This window comes from Vidua macroura, chromosome 3 (genome assembly GCF_024509145.1).
Source record: "Vidua macroura isolate BioBank_ID:100142 chromosome 3, ASM2450914v1, whole genome shotgun sequence".
NCBI classification, from domain to species: Eukaryota; Metazoa; Chordata; class Aves; order Passeriformes; family Viduidae; genus Vidua; species Vidua macroura.
The window spans coordinates 47,761,150-47,783,289 of record NC_071573.1 but is presented as its reverse complement, the minus strand read 5'-3'; the positions used below and the strand labels follow the sequence as shown (position 1 = coordinate 47,783,289).

At 35.1% G+C, this 22,140-nt stretch overlaps 1 protein-coding gene across 10 annotated transcripts in view; it reads left to right on the top strand.

The window, feature by feature from the left end:
* The window catches only part of RGS7 (regulator of G protein signaling 7), a 239,595-nt gene that overhangs the window by 184,002 nt on the left and 33,453 nt on the right, over positions 1-22,140 (top strand). For all 10 annotated transcript variants that reach the window (XR_008436147.1, XR_008436148.1, XM_053972664.1 and 7 more), the window contains exons 10-14: positions 11,245-11,319; positions 12,368-12,466; positions 13,206-13,267; positions 14,780-14,890; positions 15,362-15,487. Coding sequence is in view for 8 of the 10 variants with exons in the window: in XM_053972664.1 (XP_053828639.1) it covers positions 11,245-11,319; positions 12,368-12,466; positions 13,206-13,267; positions 14,780-14,890; positions 15,362-15,487 (473 nt within the window). In the remaining 2 variants the exon portion in view is untranslated. The remainder of the gene's footprint in view (positions 1-11,244; positions 11,320-12,367; positions 12,467-13,205; positions 13,268-14,779; positions 14,891-15,361; positions 15,488-22,140) is intronic.

The window sequence follows — 22,140 nt, the reverse complement described above, 5'->3', positions numbered from 1 at the left end:
GAAAGAAAATGAGAAACTGCTTTTGTTCAAAAAGAAATGTCATGCTCCTTATTAAAGCCTTTGAAAGAGAACTTGTTTCATCTTTCCTGAATTATTATCTCATTTTAAACTCCATAATCTTATACTTGTTAAAAAGGGACAAACAGGTACTAAAGCAGTAAATCCTCTAAAACATTCTCAAACACACACTAAATACAGTCAGAGCAAAGTAGCTGTGGCTTGCTCTAAAATTAATTCTTTTAGGTAACAAGCAAAATGGCTGATCTCTTGCTGCTACAAATTATTCACTTTTCTTCCTGAGTGATACATTTATGCAATAAAAAAGGCCTTTTGGATACTTGCTAAAATTCAGATTAATTCAGAAGATAATGGGGGAAGTATCCTTTTCTTTGAAAGTCACTTATATACTTTGTAACTGTAAAAACTTAAAAAAGCATTTCATTTTTTCCAATGCCTCTCTGACCTTTTCCATCAGTCTGTGTTGGTTGTATTACAGTCCCATTTAGCAGGTTTCTGTGCAGCTGATTTTAAAATGAAGATGAGAAATACGCAACAGATGTGCTAGAATACTGTATTGGCCTGTGTTCCTCTCCAAAGTTTAAACACTGGCTGTGGTTTAGTCACAGTGTGATTTGATAAAGCATGAGCATGAGTCAGTGTGAGCCAGTTCTTTCATTCTGCCATTTATAACTTGGTTAAACCCAATCCACAGTACTTCTATTCCCATTGCTGTTACTGGTTTGCTGGATTATGGTGATTATTTTGGTTCTTTGGGAAAACATGGATATAAAGTATTGATAAAGGTCAGACTTAATGACCTTCAAGGTCTATTCCAACCTAGATGATTCTATGATTTTTATGAAAAAAAAAAAAAAAAAAAAAAAAAAAAAAAAAAAAAAAAGTGTGATTTAATACATGACAGTGAAGTACCTGGGGTGAGTATGTCTGGGTTTGTGTGTTCCTTGCCATTGCTTCCTAGCACCAAAGTAGGAAAACAGTGTTCTTCGAATACCTTAAACTTTGTCACACATCTCACATCTTTTGCTTCTCTCTCTTTTTATGAGACTCTATGTTCATCAATTTAATTTCCTATGTTTATTTTTTTAATTGTATTTTATGTGGTCTGAATATGACCCTTGACTTCTGACCTGGCAGGTAACACTACCAGGAGCTGTGGGCCAGGCAGTATGTTCTTCTGTATTTTAATAATTATTTCATCCTGTCCTTCAAGATCAGCCTCAGAGAATTGTCAAAACAGTGAATTTACTTTGGATAAGATGGTGCATGCCTGCATTTCACACTCAGTGCTAGACTTTTCTGGGCCAGTCACTTGTTTAGCCAGAGAACACTTATCTCTGCTTTTTCATAATATTTTCAGAAAATTTATAAATGTCTTCAGAAAGCAAATGCGAATCATGCCAACCAACTTCTCTAATGATATATATACATATAATTTTCATGTCTTCTTTTGCACCTCTTTGATCATATATCCTCACAAGGGAGTTACCTCTACAGCAGACAGGGAATGCAGCCAAACCAGGAATTGTCATTCTCAGATAATCGCCCTTCTGGTAATGAAACAAAGCCTTGTACAATGCTTTAATTTCAAAAAATGGTTATAATATTTATGATCCATACTTGTGTGTAGTTGAGGCACATATTTATAAGCCCTCTAGCAGGCCTGCTAAGATCTTTGTAGAAGATTTTGTACTCACATTATTTAGCATTTTTATTTAGTCTAATACTTGAGTAAAGGTGGGGCAGATGGGGAAAAAGAAGCCAAGTTTCTTGCAAGAGTGCAACAAAACAAATTTTTGGAAGTTAAAATTGAGAGGTAACAAGCTGTGAAATAGTTAATTAATGAGATGGTGGAAGGATACCAAGAAAAATGATATGACAATATGGTTTTGAATAATACCCAGTTCTGTGTGAAACTAGGAAAGTAACCTGAAGAAGTAAGTATAAGGAATTTTTTTTATAAGTGCAATGTTTATACTTTGATCTTTTATCTGCGGGAATTAAATTTTCTGCTTTAATCCAAAGCATTTTGTCAAAGATCTTCTTATAAGTCAAAAGACATATAATCAATTCCTAAATGTCACCTGTATTTGCCATCTACTTTTTTAGACATGTGTTAGACTTTTCTGTTGCCACTTTTTTTCAAGTGAGTAACCTAAATTTCTTCTGTATGGAATCTGTAAACCAGCAGTTTCCTGTCTTTTGGGGTAAAAAAAAATATTGAGAAAGCAATAATGACTCTAAGTATTTAGCAAAGGGGCAAGAAAACAGATAAATTTAACAAGTTTCCTTGTGCAATAGTGTCGCAAATACTGGAATCTTCACATACACAAAAATCATTTTAATACAGCCTTAAGTAACATTAATACTACTGAAACACCACTTGAATAAATACAATGGATCTAATTTCTGTGCAGCAATTTCTGGTTCCAAAAACCAGTCACTACAAACCTGAAATGGTATATCATAAATTAAAACTAATTAGAAATTAAATCAGCTTGCAAAAATAATTAAGCATTGAACTTCAATGCAGGAGTATTTTCTTGGGTACAGCTTCTTGTTTAATGTCATATAACTTGTCTCAAGAGTTAAATTTTAACATCCTTTTCTTATGCATTTTGCATAATATGTAGTTCTGTGACATGCAGACTAATGTTTAAAAAAAAAAAGGTCAAATCTTGTTCTCTTAAGGTGAAAGCTCAGCTTTCAACAACATCTGACCTTAAACAACCAAGTATGTGAGAACTGGAGGATCACTGTCATGGTTCAAGATGTTCTATCTCCTATGGATACATTTTATGGTTTCATTTATTGGTATTACATTCCTTGAAAATTTCTCTGTGTCTCTCTCCTGTTTCAAACAGGTCTTCTGTTAGTACAGCCAGTGGAATTCCTCATATGTCTCATTCTACCCAGGGAAAAGATCTGAACTCTAGTTTGAGAAGACAAATAAGTATAAAGTGGAAATTGGTGCAGTGTAGGCTTCTTTATTTTAGAAAGATGCTAAAAATCTTTGAAATTTTAAGTGGTCTTAAAGTCTATTCTAAATGAGACTTCATATCTCTTAGTTTGATAATCATCTGAGTTTTACCTGTCTGCAAACATAATTAAAGTTTGATCAAACTGATATATCAAATGTCTCTCCTTTATCTGATGGTGTTTGAACTTCATTTGTCTTGTCCGAAAAAGAGAAAGAGCTCACAGTTGAACTTTTATCCATTAATTGCACACCCTTCTGTGTTTTGGTTAGGTCCGTTGCAGAACAACAGTGGAATTACTGTTGTTTTGGTAGTAGTCAGTGATCTCCAAATCAATCCTTGAATAAAGGATGTATTGATTTTACTAATTGGTCCAATGGCAAGTTTCCTGTCCTCCATTTGGGTCTCTCTACCGTATGTTTAACTTATGCATGGGTTCAAAATTATTTCTCTATCACTATATTTCTAGTGTATGATACAATAAGGTTTATTGCTCAGTCATTTTAGTTTAAAAAATGTCTGTAACTTTTTATTATTTATATCTGTTCTTTAATAAGTCAAAATGAAATTAGCTATTGAGGACAAGTATTGAGCATTTAAATTCATTCTATGCTATCTGTATAATTCTCTACTAAAACCTTCTATGGAAGAGAACACTTAATCCTAGTGAAAGTTTTATTAATTCTTATGAATTAAGACAATCCTTTCCTTTGAAGGAAGAAGCTCAATAAGATTTTACATTGAACATTCTGTGTCCTGAAATATCAGTCCAATAAACGAATAGTAAAAAATGAGAAGCTTTTATTTACTTAATTAAAGCCAGTAGGTTTTACATTATTATCAGCTGATAGCTGGTTTTAGCAGTTAAGCTGTGTACAACTAATTTCTTTCCATAATCCCACTTGACTGTAGATCACTATTTTCGGTATATTTGCAGCATATTGACAGATGTATTGCATATTTTTAAAATAGATTTGTATTAAGGAATATGAACAAATTTAAGATTATTCTATGCAAGTCCAGTTCCAAGTTGTATTCACTTACTTCAGTGTCACACTGAATCCATACATTGCAATTATTTACCCTGTTCTGAGTTCCAAAAAAGGTAGTATTTAGAAGCATAATGCATACATAATGAAAAGACTGTAGATATTGAAAATATTTAATGAGTCAGTAGAACAAGCAGGTTTTAATAACTTTGCCCCTATTATCTGGCAAATTTATGAGGCATCTAGAAATAAAATATGAATCATGCTTGAAGAAAATCTATACGTGAGAACAATCTTGGGATTTGCTTCCTAAAAATTGTGTTTTGTAGCTGGTAATTGAAAGATATAGCTGTACTTCTGAGAGGAGGTAATTTCTAACAGACATGAGTCTGTAGGAAAAGCTAGTAGCATCGTGAGCTAATTTTAGAAGTTTGGTCTGGAGTTGTAGAGAGGTGAAGTCTTGATAGGAATGACTATTTCTTTCCAAAGTAGTCATGAAACTTACATATTAAAATTTACATTTGTGGTTACCATGGCTGTCGGATTTTATTCCAAATATTAGTCTCTGTGTTTGCTTCTCATTAGAACTATAATGCAAGTGTGACCTCCCCAAAAGCACTGTGATTTAACAGCAGATGTTGGAAGTCCAGTCACACTGCTTGTTTGTCAGTCACACAGCTGAATCAAAAGGGCATGTTTTCAGAGAGATAGTTGTGCTAAAATTAATTGTTCAGAAGCTTGGACTGTGGTACTACTACAAGTAGTATATAATAATATAATTTCATATTTTACACTACTATATGTGTGTATGAAACTCTAAGTACTATAACATTATATAATACAATCATTAAGTAGCTAGACCCATCCAATTTAGTTTAGAGTTCGTAGTTATGAGATTATGCTGCGTAATGAAAAAAAAAAAATCCACCACTTCTCTCATAATACTTGAACTCAGAATAATATTTTCACTCTTTCTTCAGACATCTGCTGATTTACTGGGATCTTGTTACTAGAGGTGTTGTCAACACCTAGTGCTCACACACTTGATTTCTCAGAATTATTTTCACAGAACTGCTGAACCAAATGGAAATAGTAATTAAAACATACACTTTTAGGGAGGATCATACAGTTCATAAGAGTGTTTCAGATTAGGTACACCTAGCTGATTGTGAATTAACCCCATGATTAGGTTCTACAGTTTTAAGTAACAGTATATTTTTCTAACTAAAAGGAAGTGGTTCCTGCAGCCCAGTCCCTGTGATCACTGGTTTGTTTTTGCTGCCTTGGGTGCTGTAACAGATGTTGGTGAGATCTCCCCTAGCAGCACTATCAGTGCATAGTCCCATGGATTTGCAGGTTCTGGCAGATATGGCTCCTGGGTTTATTTTTTTCATCACTTAGTTGAGGTTCATTGATCTGTAATTATAAAGTGAGCTACATTTTAAGAAAGCACATTTTCTGAAATTTTTATTTAAATTTGAAATTTTGCTGTCCTTTGACTGGGGCTTAAGATAACAGCCATTTTCCCAAATCCTATTAAAAGACCTGACCACTTGTACTCAGTATATTTGGAATGTTCTTCTGAGATTTTCTATTGCATCAGTGAAGTTTTTAATAGTGCAGTTCTTCCACTGAAAAAGCCTCTTTATTTGTTGACCCTGAAGTGTGTAAAATGAGGTAAAATCCCAGAATACAGTGATAATCATTACCTAAACCTCAGTTTTTCCTTGTAAGCAGTAGTGGGTTCTGCACACTCGAATAACTTCCATCTCAGTGAAATGAAAAATTGGTGCAGTGCAGGAGAATGTAGCCTGTGTTTTTCTTTATGAGAGCCTCAATTTTAGCCATTACTGACAACTTACTCAATATAGGATTTTAATTTTTCCTTTGATGCTAGACTATGTATGGGAAAAAACAGTCTTTCCCACATTACCAGAGTCAAACTGGGTATTTTTCCATCTAGTAACTCTCGATTTTTTTTCAGCTGAGTGCCACTGATATTTTCCCCTCATTCCTTTATTTTGTAATTTTCCATTTCTTTTTTATCATCTTCTCACCTTGATTTTTAATTATTCACTGTCCAGATAGCTGCACAAGTAAACTGGAATAGAAAGCCTACAAATAAAAATGAACTCTACTGTTCTGCTTATCACTCACTGCGTAATTATCTTCTTTTATCTACTTTAGAAAGTGATATGAATAGTTACTGTTGAGGGTTAGAAGACTCCTAGAAAAATGACAGGAATAGCAGCAATGACAGAAATAGCAGAATAGATGTTGCAGAATCCAACTCTAACATTTGACACTCAGAAAATTTCAAATTTTAAGCTTACTCTTTTGTGATAACCTATTTCATATGATGTAAAAGAAAGATTTAAATCTCTGCTTTTTCTTTATGTTTGTATGTCTGACTTTTATCTTTTCTAGTGAGAGAGACAATCTGTCATTTTTTGTACCCAGGGCCATAATTTAAATTTAAAGTCTTTTAAATTCTGAAATCCTGGAAATCTTAAAATTTAGTATTTTGCAATTATGCTTAACAAGTTACCCCATGCCTGCAAAACAAATAAAAATATCTATTTCACAGTATATTGACACTGAAATGCAATGAAAGTACATAAGGTATGTGAATCAATCTACCTAAATATTTACTGCCTTAATGAACTCTGAATTTATGGGTGTGCATATTGAAATGAGGTAATTATTTTAAATAGCACCTATGTATTTTTAGCTAAAGAGACTGTGAAATTACATTTCCTTAAATCAATCTGGGGTTTGTTTGTATGGATTAAGAGCATACCACGGGCTGCTGCAGGGCAGGGGCAGCAGTAAGGAAGCAAATACCAGTCTTGTTTCCACTCTGCTGCTGTTGGGTGCGGAAGGCAGAGAGATGAATTTCACACCAATGTGAATATTTGTTTGGAGTGTTCTGTAAAGTGGATTATTTGAATTTCACTCCCTGCAGCTTGTGAAGAGTAGGCTGCATCACAGAAGTGTAGGCTGAGAGGGACCTCTGGAGGTCTTCTAGTTCAACTTCCTGGTCAAACCAGTGCTGACTTCTAAGGTGAATAAGATTGTCCAGGCACTTGGGTTAAACAAGCTTTGAAAATCACCAAGGATGGACATTCCACAGTCTCTCTTACTTTTATTGTGAAGTATATTTCTTTACAGCTGACTGGAAATTCCTTAAATGCAATTTCAGATTACTGTCTCCTGTCCTTCCAGAGTGCACCTTTGGAAAAGGTCTATCTCTCTAAGGCCCGCTGTAGGCACAAAAGGGAGCAGTTATCTTTCCGCTTTTGAAGCATAAAAAAGTCTATTCCTCCACTGGATTTTCCATTTGAAATATATTTCATGTGTTTGTGGGGCTCAAAAGTAGTCTTTGTGTTCCAGAAGTTTCCTTTTGATGTGGAGTAGAAAGAAATAAACACTTTGCCTGCTGGCTAAGCTGTTGCTCATGCAGCTGGGTATGTGGTTTGTCTGCATTGCTGCAAAGAGATACTGCTGACTCATGTTCAGCTTCTCCTTCAGATCATTTCCTACAGAGCAGCAATCCAGACAGACAGTTCCCAGCCTATCGGAATGCATGAGCTTATTCCCTCCCACATACAGGGGTATATTTGTCTCAGATACACGAAAACTTCTGGTTATTTTGGCTTAAGTAGATTCACAGTTAAATTGCCATCTTCTTTGTGAAAGAAAAAAAAAATCAAAACTTCAGCTGACCTAATTTTAAATATTAATTTACTCTCTATTGAGTATTTTGCACTTTCTAGAATTACATCATAGCAAAGAGATTTTTATACAAAAAGGCATTAACAGATGTTGATTTGGGCTATATGGCCAGGCAATAAAAAGGGTACTTGGAGTGTGCAACTTTGTACAGCAAGCAGACTATAAATACTCCATACTCTGCTCAGCTAGGATGGAAATGTACCATGGCTCAGGCATGCCTTATTATGTAAATAATGAATTCTTCCACAGAGTTGTTACAGGTTTCCTAAAATTAATACACTCTAGCACTATTAGAAGAGCTTAATTAATATATTCATTGTTGCCACAGTTTGCAGGGATAGACCATTAATATCAAGTGGATTTTTTTTTTTAACTCAACGTCTTCTCAGATGGTTGCTTCAAATGCCATTGATAGCCTGATCAAGGCATGTACGTTCTGGTTCCTCCTCATTCTTTTGTGTTTCTTAGCAGAATCCTGGTATGCATCCTCCTAGACAGCATCAGTAGAAAGTCCTGCTGCTTGGGATTCATACTAACATTGTTATCCAATAACTGAAGTAGTGAATAAAAATATGTGGGTTTTTTTTATATTATTTATCTGTCCATTATTTATTTATCCATTTATATAAACTTATCAATTTATCATGATTGGACTGACCTGTCCTTTGATGTAAATTAATACAAGGACATTTGTACTTTGAGATAAGTACATGCTAATAGATGGATGAAAAAAACTTAGTGAATGTATGACAGTTTTTCACACAGATATTTAAAAATTGATGAGAACCAGATTCTGCCCTGGTTATGATCTTGCTGTATGATAATTTCAAGAAGGTCACAAAGCTTTCCTCTGTGTGTGTTGGGGGGAAATTGTTTTCACACAGAACATTACTCCTGAAAGAAATAAACACTCTATTTACACATATAGAAGACTTCTCAAGACTTCCAGGAAATCAATTTGAAAACTATTTACAGTATTAGTATGCAAATTATATACCACACACTAAATGGGATTCTTGCAGCAGAGCACTCTGACAGGCATCTCACTATTTGAACTATGGTAGTACAGTTAAAAAAACAACACAAAAAGAAAACACAGCTGGATATAATTGTATTCAAACATATACTTATTATGTTAATGAGGGCATACAAATAAAATTAAATGTTGTCCAGCAGAGGTTTTCCCACAAAGGCTGAGTTATTTTAGCAAAGTGTCCACATAATGCAGCTTTTTGTGTTTATTGTAATTGAAAAGATGTTTGATATTTATTCCTAAATATTTACAGATGAAATTTGGCAGCATCAGAAAAACAAGAAAACCCATCTCATATCAAGTATAATTTAATAAATATATTTCAGCTGAGAAGAAAACATAAATTGTGTCCCAAACTATATTAGGTACTTCCAGTCATATAATTTAAATAAAATTATGAGAATGCTATTGTATAGAGGTAGTGATATATGTCTTTAGCTCCTATTGTCACCCCAGGTTGTCAGAGCAGTTGATGCACCCTTTAGCCACCTCCCCTTTTGCACTGAAGTTTCCTGATGCTTCTTTGCCTCTGCCTTCCTGGGGCTGCTCTCCTGTCAGCTTCTCTTCAGTCCCACCTTGGTCCAGCTTCTCCCCACACAGCCTCTCCTGCATGCCCCTGCCTGGGCAACTTCACTTCAGTGCGAGAGGTTTTAAACAGCCAGGTGTCAGTAAGAATCCACTAAGTGCTGTAGAAGGTCGGTACTGGGTCGGGCCTCTTTGCAACCGGCAAAGCTTTGCCCTTGTTTCGTTTCTAAAAGTCTCCCAGGATTTCTTATCCCCCTTGCATCAATCTGCACAATTCTGGCATGTAAGTTACCCAGGCAAGTTGCAAGATCTGTCCATACCAATTTACTTCTGGTGGGCTTGAAATCTTCAAAAATAAGAGGCTTCAAATAAGGTTTATGCTTTTTTTTTTTTTCCCCTCTCCATTTTTAGGACATGCTTAAAAGCACAACTTCAAAGCATGCTTAAAAGCATAACAAACCATAACTGAAAACTGAACAAATAACAGTTTGTGCCTTATGTAAGTGTGCCTGCTATTCAAATTGTTACATTCAAAGGCTGTAGATGTTGTTAAAGCCCCTGCCTTCTTCACTGCCAGCTGCTGCTGTAATCCCAAAGTATATGCACTTGTTTTTTTTTTAAACTTTGTATCTCAGTATACTGCACTGGGAAATTGCTTTCTGCTTTTAAATTGACTATCATGCAGAACTTTGTATTTTTCAACCATTTTCTTTGAGATTTACAAGTTATTTCTGAGTTCAAAACATCACATTTTTGTTCAGAAGCACAAAAGATACCGTCCCAATTCTAGTGTGTCAGGTGCAGTCTTAAGAATATGGTCTATTTTTATCATTAGCAATGAGGAACTGTTTCTACTTCAAATGTTATATGATCAAATGCACACTAATTTATTACTTTAAAATATAAACTTATTTATTTATTAATTAAAAAAACCAACATACTGTATTTAAAAAAAATCAGTCTGTTGTTTAGAAAATTCTCCAGAGGCAAAGTAACATTGCTCTGTTTAATGAAAGCTATATTTTTCTTAGCTATTTAAGAAATTCCTAGCCTATACAAGAAAAGTTTAAAATTTTGTCTTATTAAATTCACAGTCATATCAAGCATTGTCCATTGTGATAAGATAGAGGTTGTATCATTAGAGCAATAAAAAGTCCAGCTTTTTTATTTGGCTGTTGGGCAAGTAAATTAAATATCTAGCTACTTCCATTAAAAAAAAACCCAACCTACTTTCAGTAAAAGTCTGCTCCCACTAGAGAGCAGATTCTGTAGTTTCCATTCAGTGTCAAATGTAATCCCTCTAAAATCAATAGATAAAACTCACCTGAGAGCAAAATACTTATTTTTATTTGTTTCCAGCAATGGGTAAATACCAGATTAACACATAGATTTTGTACTTACAGAGAAGTGTCAAAAGAAGATGAATTAGGAGAAACTAGAATATTTTTTGTGCTTTGGGAGGCCACAGAGTTGTGAGAATGAACCACTGAAACCCAAATCTGATGTATTGAGAATAATTTTATTTAGGCTGTCAGTCTTCTGGTTAGGCTGCAGAAGCCTGTTTTGTTGTTTTGGTTTGTTTTTTTCCTTTCTTTTCTGAAGAAAGAAAACTTTTTTTTTTTTTTTTCATTTTAAAACATGATCCTCTTTAAAAATTAACTCAAAACCAAATGCTTCTGAAGCAAACCTGAGGTTCACAGCTGAGGTGAATATTTCACAATTGTCTTTATTTTGTCTCATTGGGTCAACCATGCTCCTTAGAGGGATAGCTAGAATGTAATGAATGGCTTTCTTGGCAAAACCAAAGCGGACGTGGACTGGTTTCCATTATCTTGGCAATTTATTTTATTTCAATTTCATGGTGTGGAATTTATTTTTCAGTCTTGCACACTGAAGAGGAGGAGTAGCTCAGAGAAGTTCCATCACAGATTTAGCCTTTTGCTTTCCTTTCTCTTTCTTTTAATAGCCTGGCTGTGTAAACACTACTGAAGTGGATATAAAAAAATCTTCAAGAATGAGAAATCCACATAAAACAAGAAAGGTAAGTATGGTTATTATATCCAAAGCAGGAGATGAAAAAAATTTATAGAATGAATTTCCATAATTTCTTAAAGCACTTTTTTCTTACAGCTGCAAGGAACAAATGCATGAAATGTATGTTGATATTTCATAAGCTCTTAGTTGAAATAGTATTTACAAATTTGCTAATGCTAAGTGAATGCTATCACATAAGATTTCGGAGAAATACAAAGAGATTTTGAAGAAAAAAATAATTTTTGCACACTTTATTAATGTTGTTCAGTAGATTGAATAAAGCACATTAAAATGTTTCTGTCAGTAATTAAGGAAAAAAAATTAAAAATTTAGTGTAAATTCTAACAACAGTTCTTGTCCTGGTCTTCATGAAAAGGATGTCTCTGTCTCTGTATTACAAATGGATGACTGGAAATGATGGAAGAAATGAGCTTTATCTAAATTAGGTTGTAATTAGAGTGTAACTTCTCTAGGGATGTACAGATGGATTGGCTCAACACTTTTAAATCCTTTGCACCATAACCATGTAGACTGACTCCCACTTTAAAATACTTCCTTTGAGGTGCATTTGCATGTTGACCCGTAAGCAGGTATGCTTTAAAAAGGAAAATGGATTTAGAGAAAGTTTTAGCTTGGCTTCTTTATGGTAGTGAAAGGTCCAGATTAGTGTAATTTACCAGACAGTAATTGCAATTTTGGAAGTAATCCAAATAATCTGTGTGTTAGTCTACCTCTCAGGATACTCCACCTACAGTCATCTCCACTTACTGTAATAGCATCCATCTCTCAATGTCATTCCCCATGTTTAGTATGATGCAAATATAGAGACCTAATAAAAGTAGATCCTCGGTTGTGGTTTTATGGAATTGTGGGAGTTCGGGAGTCTTTATTTTACACTCTAGTGCAGAAGCACAATTTTATCTGAGTGCATGGGTTATTGAAGTTTCTTTAGATAAAGATGATCTTGGCTAACTTCTTGAGCACAATGTACTATGGATGTGTGTAGAAAGCATTGTCTGAAAGAAACCATCATTGTTTCATATTTTTTTGCATAGTCTGTCTATGGCTTACAAAATGACATTCGAAGTCACAGCCCTACGCACACACCAGTGCCAGAGACTAAGCCACCCACAGAAGATGAACTACACCAAGAGGTTTGGAACATTACTACAAAAATGTACTTTTAAATTTACTTTTTAGGAAATAACTTTTTAGGTGTAAACTCAAAAATTATTATAACTGGGAAGTTATTCAAAAGAGCTGTTGCAAACACTTAATAAACCTTATCTTTGTCTCAAGCTATATGGATTTAGGCATGTAACTTCATCAAAACTAATGAGACAAAACCTGAATTTTTTGTATCATGTATTAAACACCTAAAGGCAGTGGGAAGTAGGCCAGTGAGTGGATTCATTGTATAGCTAAGCCCATTAGCCTCTTCAGCTGTAGACAGCTTGCTCTTCTTTCAATGCTGATTTGAGCCTTGGGGGTATACTTACCACTCCATGTATGCATGTATAGGTTTGCACATTTATCTACTGTTACAACTTTGTTAATCTTGCCTGAGATGTTAGAGTCTGGAGAAGGTAATGTCTGAAGAAGTATTAGTTCTCCTCAAAAATCTAAAAAAAGGCTAATTGGATTTCTGTTGATGAACCTTTAGGGAAAATGTTATATTGGACACATTTTTTGTCTCTGCATGATCTTTTCCCTTTAATGGAAACTTCCATTTATTTTAGAGCTACACCAGTGAAATGTTGTTTTAATTCAGATATATTTCTCTTCTGTGCCCTAGGATAAATTAATGTTCAATTACAGCCCTAATAAAAAAGTTATAGAAATAGGGTCAAGCAATAAATTACTCATAAAACTCTTTGCCTTCCTTTCTTGCAGATTAAGCACTGGCAAATGCAATTAGACAGACATAGATTAAAAATGTCAAAAGTTGCAGAGAGGTACGTATATTGTCACATTTTCTATTTTTTTCAATTAGACTGATAACTATTGGGAAAAATGGCAGTGTGAAATAGCTTCAAAGAGCTATTCACAGCAAATAGCTCTTCAAAGAGAGACATGAGAGCTCAGATGTCATACAAATAACTGATGAGACTTTACTTTAAGTGGAGAAGTATGAAATTCTTTTAGTGATAAAAATATTCCAGATATTCCATGATAAATTTCTGATAAACCTGAGTCACTGAAAGAGTCTCTGACCAAGTGATTACAAGTTTCACCTTTCACTGGCAGGGAGGCTAAATGGGAATAGGTCTGGGGTTATTGTTTTGATATTTCAAAAGGAAAATCACTGATGAAGTAAGGGAACTGGCTGGTATGGAGCTCAGTCAGTGCTTGAACAAAGTGAGATTGGGCTCAGTTTGGGTCAGAGATGTAACACGAGTGGGAATCTATCTCCAAATAAGACCAAATTTGTCAGGAAGGGGCGAGACAGCAAATAAAACAAAAAGCCCAACATTGCAGAAAATTGAGTTGCTTGGGGCTTAGTAAAGGAAATAAAGCCAAATACAAATTGCTCTTTATCTTCTCATAAACATTTGTGCATATATGTCTACTTATTTATGTGTATGTGTGTATACATATATGCAAATGCATATAAATATTTATTTATAAAGATAGCAGATTATGATTTTTTGTTTGCTGAACAGTAAAAATATAATGTACACTAAATATAATAGGAATTGAAAATAATTTTACAAAAGAATACAAAAATAATACAAAATACAAAATACAAGAAAAACCAAAATAATACAAAATTACAATAATTTTACAAAAATTATGAGGCCAAAGGAAACAGCAAGCATAAACAAGGACAATGGGAGATGTAAATTACCAGAATACAAGCAAAGTTTTTAGTGTGTGCAACTGAGTCAGACCAATTCTTGAATATAAAAAGAAAAAGAAAAAAATTGATTTATTTTTGAAAAAATAAAGCTGGGAATAATGTCCTTTGATTAGGAAATAATAAAAATATTAATTATATTTAAGAGAAACTAAAAGGAGTACTAGCAGCTGCAGGACCAATAAATATAATCTGTGTAACATGCAGTGTTTTAGAACTGATTTTAAGGAAACTGTTGATTAAAACCACAGGGATATAAAACATGCTCCTTTATGAAAACAAATGTGCACGGAAGAGGTTGTATGATCTAATTTATTAGTGCCTAAAGGAACCTTAAATGGAGCTATGTGGAAGTATTAGGGAAGCTTATTTTATTTCTACTCTTGGTAAACCTGAGCCACCCCTCCTTCTTCAATGGTCCTTCTTCAGTTGTCCACTTTCAAACAGCTTGAGCAAACCTATTTCACCCTGAGCTTGTAGCTGCCTTCTGAGTGTGTGCACACACAGTTACCATGGCTTGGTTGATGCAAGGTAACTTGTTAGCTGGGGTAGCCTCATCAGGTTTCTTCTCCTCCTGACTTGACAATGTTTGATGCTTTTGTTTTCCTAGTCTATTAGCTTATACAGAGCAGTATTTGGAATATGATCCTTTTCTTGTGCCCCCTGATCCCTCAAACCCTTGGATATCAGATGACACTACTTTCTGGGAACTGGAGGCAAGGTATACAATTTATTTCTTCTTTGTAAGTAAGGGAGTATAATATGCTTTTCTGGAAATGTCAAGATTTCAGACAGAGGTACTTCAGGAAAATACTGAGGCAGAAGGGCAATGCAGTACCCTTTTGGTCTTTCCAGTTTTACAGTTTTGTAAGATGGGAAGTGCTATATATTAATAAATCTGTGTGAAATGTTACAGTTTCCAGTTTCCAGGCTTCTAGTATGATGAAAATAAAATGTCAGCTTTTAAAATATGATAATATTCCTAGTTGGAAATCTTTTTTTTTTCTGTGTATTACCTTCATCCTATGTAAGTACTAACAGTCTGTTTGCTCATTGCTGAATATTGCACAGGTGTGAGCAGTCTAAAAAGTGAGAAAAACATGGAACTTTAGGACTTGGTCTAAATTATTATTCTAACATTGTTAGAATAGTGAAGTATTGGTCACTTCGGGTTCTGTTGTTTCTTCTGTAGCAAAGAGCCAGGACAGCAGAGGGTGAAACGATGGGGATTTGGCATGGATGAAGCTTTGAAAGACCCTGTGGGAAGAGAGCAGTTTCTGAAATTCTTGGAGTCAGAATTCAGTTCAGAAAATTTAAGGTAAATGAGAGTTACTTTCTTTTTTTAATAGCTTGTAAGTTATATTGGGTTTTTGCTTTGTTGTTTTGTTTTTTTTTTTCTGATACTTTTCATGTTTTGACCCCTTCAAAAATTTTCCTCACCTTTCAGAATTAATTCATCCAGATTACTGCTCGCTTTCATGTACAGGCTGAAGGAAATATTCATATAGTTAACAGAGACTCACATGAAGCATATTTTTCCTTTCATATTCAACTTTTGGTCAAACTACTCATGCAAGAACTTTTCTCTCAGCTTGTCTTTTAAACAGGTATAAAACTGACTTATTCAAAGCCTGTTCAATGTATTTTGTTTAGTCAAATATTATGAGAAAAGTAAAAAGTAAATAAGAAAAGTTTTAAAATAAATAAAGGATCTAAAAGTAAAATTCACTCACTTTCACCAGGTTGATTAGTTTCTGGGGATCATTTTGAATATTTCCACCAGTATTCTAGTACTTTTGCATCTGACACAGCTGAAGTAGGGTGACATCTAGCTCTCAAATTCCTCACTAATTGTAAAATAGAAAAAGTACACTTAGTGTATGAAGCATAGAGGGTATGTTTCTAAAGGCATATTTACAGAATTACTTTTGAGTGAGGGGAAAAATTATTTGATTTTAAAAATTATAGTCCATCAATTGTTTAATAGCATGTTTTGTTTTTGCTGTTCTAAGAAAGTCATATTTCAGTAAGACTTATTTCAGAGATTATTAACAGCCTTTCTATAGACAAAAAAATTAAGCTGAGAATAGTACAAAAATATAGGCAACATGTTTTTATCTTAATTCCACCTTCTTGTCAGATGTCATCTGTATCACTTTCCATTCATCAATAACATAAATAGTATAAAATCCTATTTGCATTTACATTCTAGAATTTAGAATAATCCTAACCTACTTTTTTCCTATGCCAGTTCTTACTCTAAAGTGGTGCAGCATAGCCATTCATACTAAAATTATGCTTTTGTAGCATCTTACAAGAGGCATTTAATATTTATGGTGTTTATTTATAAATGCCAGGTAATTGCACAGATTTCCTTGTTGTTAATTTAAATTTGTCAGCAGAATAGTTGGAGTTCTCTAAGTTGCTGACCATGTTCATATACAAATATTAACTTTGCATCACAAACATAGCCTGACCTGTATGTGTATGTTGATGACTTTATTTGTCACAGATACTAAAAAAACCTACAATTAGTAAAATGAATTTTTAAAAATCAGAATACCACCAAGAAAAGGAAAGGTAATTTTTTTTTTTTAAATATTATTTAAAGAGCATCCTGGTAATTTGTTATGCAGGGCAGCTGTTCAAACATGAACCTATTGAGCCCAGTGTGCAGTTTGTGGTGCTTTTCTGTGATTAATTTGTCTCTCTGCCAACTAGACTGTTACCCACATAATCCCTAACTCTTTCGTCTAATCCTATTTACAACACTAAATACAGGCAAACTGCAAGTAACTGATCTAGAAAAATTCCCTCAAGAAATTTCCTCAGAGATGTTTCCTTGACATGCCATCTACTCTTCTGTCTCTTCCTGTAAATTCTTAAATTGGCATTATAAAATATAATATCTGAGAAATGGTGAATATGATCTTAAAGGCCAGGCAGGGGATAAATTTGCTCTGAGAAAGCACTTTCTGTAATAATTAACTGAAGGGAAACTGTCTCAGAAGCTCAGAATTATGTTTGTAAATGCCTAAGCTGTAGGGAAATCAATCCATTAGGTTCACATATTAAATTTGGGTTAGAAAACATGAATTTGTAAAACTTGTTGTATATGTCTATCAAAATGTTTTAGATGTCAATAACAGATGTTAAAAGCTTGATGATTTCAAGTATTACCACTAAGTAAAACTTAGAAGGCAAACACTTTTGTTGCTCACCTGTTAACTCCATCATGGTAATTTGGGGCTTCTTTGTGGTATTTTTTTAATTATTATTTTGACATCCACCTTGAGAAAAACAATTATGTCCACCCACATCTTCCAACAAATTCCACTCAAATCAGTTGCTGGTTCTTGTACTTTTACAGATCTAATCATGATAAAATTTACAACACTGCCAAGCCTATAGTTGGATGGCAGCTGGGACCCTGCTTTCGAGCTTTCAAGCCGAGTATGCGGGATACATCAGGGACTGCAGGCATGACAAGAGCTTCGGTATTAGTAGATTAGATGTCTTATACCTCATTTTGGTGAAACAAAAACCATGAAATTATAAGTCCACCAGATACAACATTTCTATTCAAGTGTAATGATCTTAAATAACAAGAAGTCCTAGTGTTACTGTTACATTAATTTTGAGAGTGTCTAAGGTATCTGAGAATATCATTCTTGGCAGATTCAGATCCTGTCTTAAAGAACACAGCAGGGATGAAGGACCTTGGGCTGTGATTTAATACTAAGAATTGTGCAGTGCTCAGGAATATAACCAGGTTTCCCCTTCTTACTTTGTGTCTCTGCACTTTTTTCTTTGTCTGTAAATGAGGCTTAATAGTATTTCACTCTCTGAAGGAGTGTTGTAAAGCATAGCAAAGGAATAAAACTGCATAAGCAGTTCTGTCAGTGCAATAACTTCTTTACAGTGTGACTGCAGTTTGCAGGTTGGATCCTGCACTCACCTAATGCAGGGTATGGCTTGTGATCTCTTGTTACCATGCAGATTTTTTTGAAGAATTGCTTTGTGTGCTGCTCAATACACAGAAAAAATAGCTAAAGTAACATATGATTTGGATAATAGATTTATGAAATTCCCAATGCCTATTACAAAAATGCTGACCATTTTTAAAATTCACAAGACTAAAGTTTGATCATGATCCAGTACTATTGAGCTTGGTCACAAGGTTTTCCAAGTACTAAAAAAAGTTCTTTTCAAAGAGAGTGAGTTTATGAGATCAAACTTACTGCAGCATGGCACCTGGAGACCCAATATCTTTAATTTCTGTAGGAAATTGTATTCCTCTTCTTGTCCTTTCTTTGTCTGTAGTGCAGCAGAATTCTTTGGAAAGTTAATATTTGTATGCTAACTGTAGGTTTGCTCCCAACTGGTTATTTTGTAGGAATTGCAGCCTGTAAATATTAAATCATTTCAGACCTGCCAACCTGAAAGCCTGTCCAAATCCTCATGCAGTATTGCAGTGAGTGTGATCTCCAAAGCAGCTCTAAGACTGAAAAACCTCCTAAGATACTGAAAGGAGAGTGATGACAGGTTAGGTTCCATGATACAGAAAGAAAAGCCACTGGACCCCTTGCCCCTTCCTTTGATGCTCATTTCTTAGGGTTGTAATGTGTGACTAGTAGGGAAAAGGGACTTTGCATTCTTGTTATCCAGAAAAAGAAGAGAGGGACTGAGAAATTTGATAGATTTGGATGTTTTCCCTCAATAATTTTTGTCTGGCCATCCCCCTGCAAGCTGACATTTTGTGAGGTGTTTATGCTTTACTCTGGTGATTATGAGGCCCTGTTGTGTGTGCTAATAACTTGATCAAAATTTAATCCTCAAAGCTGAAATTGCCTGTGAGTTATTTCTCATTCAGGCTCAAGCTTAAATGCCAAGTGCCAGCAATGTTGCCATTTCTGCAGAGTAGATGAGAAAGAACTAGTTGCAAGATTTAATGAGTTTCTCTGTCATATTCTTGAAATCCTTCAGTTCTACTATGCCTTGAAGCTTGAAGTTGTAGTGGGCAGGAAGGTGGACTCTGGAAATCAGAGAACAGTGTTTCCTGCCCCTGGAAAAATATTATGTGATTTTATTCATAGAGTTTGTTTAGGTTTTTGTTTGCTTTTTCTGAAAATGCTGAAAGGTCTAGCCTCTTACTTGTTTTGTCACATGCAGTGAGTGCAAAGTTCACATAATTCCCACGCCAGTGTTTCCACACTGACTATACCTCACATGTTTCACATAGAACCACTGCAGCCTTTCTCCCACTCGTTGTTCCTGCAGGCTAAATTTTAACTGATTAGCTTGGTCTGGAATCTTGCTGCACCTGCCTTTAGGTCAGTTAATGGGACAGAAGCTGTGTTGCAGCTGTGTTATTTATTCATGAGGCCAACTTGGTTTTGAAAGTAATCCAGCTGGAGGACATAATCCCCAGATATCTTTCAACATGTGTTTTAGCAGTCCATGTGGCTGGATGTGCTACTACTGTACACTACACACTCTGCTGTGTGACCCAGCAGTTGGCAGCCCAAATACTGGGGTAGAAGACAGCAGCAAGGTTTACACTCAGCTACTCAAGTCTCTGTTCAAATAGTGCCAAGCATCTGCTAGAAAGTGCAAAAGCAAACTACCACAGCAAACTACCACCAATGGGAGATGCAGTTTAATCCAAGGGCAGCCAGACTGAGTTCTAGTTCCTTACACAAAGTAGCACTAAGTCTGTGTATATCATTGTCCAAAAAATGCTACTCCCCTTGTCCCCTCCCTGCCCTTGCACATAGTTAATGTTGCAGACTGTGTGCTTTGCTACAGGAATCTTCCTGTGCTCTAGTCACAGCTCGTGAGGCAGAGAGCTATAAAATGGTGCAGGGAGTTCTTTTGATTTGAGGCCCTGTGCTGAGGTCTTGCTGACTCCATTTCAACTTCATCTGTGCTATTGGTTGCCATGCGATATTTGAAAAAGTTATTTTTGAAAATGCAAGAGGGAGCAGCCTTATTTTTGTCATTTTTTAACTTTGAATATTTGAATTCAACTCTCTGTAGGAGGAGGGCAGGCATCTTTTCTTAAAAGATAAGTAGATTAAAATCTTAAAATGTGTGTTGGCTGTGAAATAAGCACCCTAGACATAACACAGAAATCATAATTCTTCCCACTTTTAGAGAGGTTTCTATATTTAGAGTTTCCCATTTTTAGTTGAGTCTTTGAATGCTATTGTTAGAAGGGTAAAATTAAATTAATCTGTCAAAGAGCTGGAGTTCAGCCTGTAAGAATGTGTCTATACAACCTCCCTATTCTATGCTGCAAGCATAGAATTTAAATTTATTGAAATTTATCTCACATCTATTTCCCCAAAATTGAGTATAACCTACTATATGAAAACAGCTTACTTGCAAAAGCAAATAGCTTCCTAAGGCATGTTTGCAGTGACTTCCAGAATTATTGGCAGTGATACAATGGAACAAAAAAGGAAGTGACATCTCTGAGCTAGATCCGCAGGCTGTCTGCAGGGAGACAGAAAATGTGTGTTTACAAACAGCATCCTTCCCTTTCATTTGTGTGTTCCTTACCTGACTTGGAGACACATGAGTAATCAGTCAATCCCAGAAGGTGCACTTGGAGGGGTTAGCACTGCAGGATATGTGCTTTTAAATGCAAATATCAAAAGCAGCTTAAGGAAACCAAAGTAGGTTGCCCAAATTTGAGAGTGTGAACTGAATTAGAGTTTGTGAGCTTTGCAGTTTTAAAACTTATCAGGCATTTCTTTTTGCTCCATTGCCATCAGATTCTGAGGATACATCCCCAGGCTCTGTGCAGAACTATGTTCAATTCACACTACAGCTCATACATAAAAGTGATGCTACCCAGAAGTTTTGAAACTGGAGTTCTATTGGCACAGATCCCCTTTGTGACCTTGGAGAAACCATTGTACATTATTACACTATTAATGTATTTGCAAAACTGGGACAATATTGCTTCTCTGTCTCTTGGAGAATTTTAGATGAAGAAAAAGTACTATTGAAATTGAAGTTTGTAGAAATACCTATAATAGTCTTGGTAGTGTGAAGCTGACCATGCTGGCTTGTGGAAAATGAACACAGGCTCCTTCCATTTGTGCTACAAAGAAATTTCAAAACAGGACTATGAAGTAATAATTGCTTCCTGAGAGGTAAATTTTCTCAAGGGAAGGATCTCTTATAGCAGGAATACTGTAAGGTTTGCTATGCTTTACTATCCTAAGTGTTTTGCAATAATTAAATTAGAATTTGGGTTAAGGGTGGTGTCATTTTGCTTTCTTGGGAATCTGAGTACAGTTTCATTGTTCTCTTCTATCGCATCCTCTCAGCTAAGAGAGCTTAAGTTGATCTCACAGTGTAAGCAGGGTGCAAACCACAAGGTGTACCCAATTTATTTGTAAGCCTTGGAAAATCCAGCTGATTTCAAAGTTTAATCACTTCAAGGCTCAGCTTATCTGTTTCATAGGATCAGCTGTGTCAGAACAATAATGAAAAGTTGCAATGGTATATATTACATGTTTACCAACATCAAACTTTAATTGAGCTCTTGGATTAGGGGGAGAACTAAGTGATCTGAACCATGTCTAAGACTGGGATCCTAGATTAATTTAGGATTATTTTGTGCCACGAGAAAGTCTGAACACCCATAGAAGAAATAATGAAATAAAGCTTACAGCTAGTTAACTATGACCATAAAGTGCTCAAGACCTTTTTAATGATCTTGCTCCAGACTGAATGAGGATACAGTGAACTGGCTGCACTACATATGGCTGCCCAATGTTGGTTTTCTCAGCAGAAGAAGAGAGAATGTGCAATTCCATTCAGCATTTTTAGCAAAAATATGCATGTAAATGGAATGCTGGAAAAAAGAATTAAATTATAATTAGCAAAACAAATGCTTGTCCAATATATGCATGATTTCTGAGTAACAAAATTAGAGTCACACAGTTTAGGATGTAG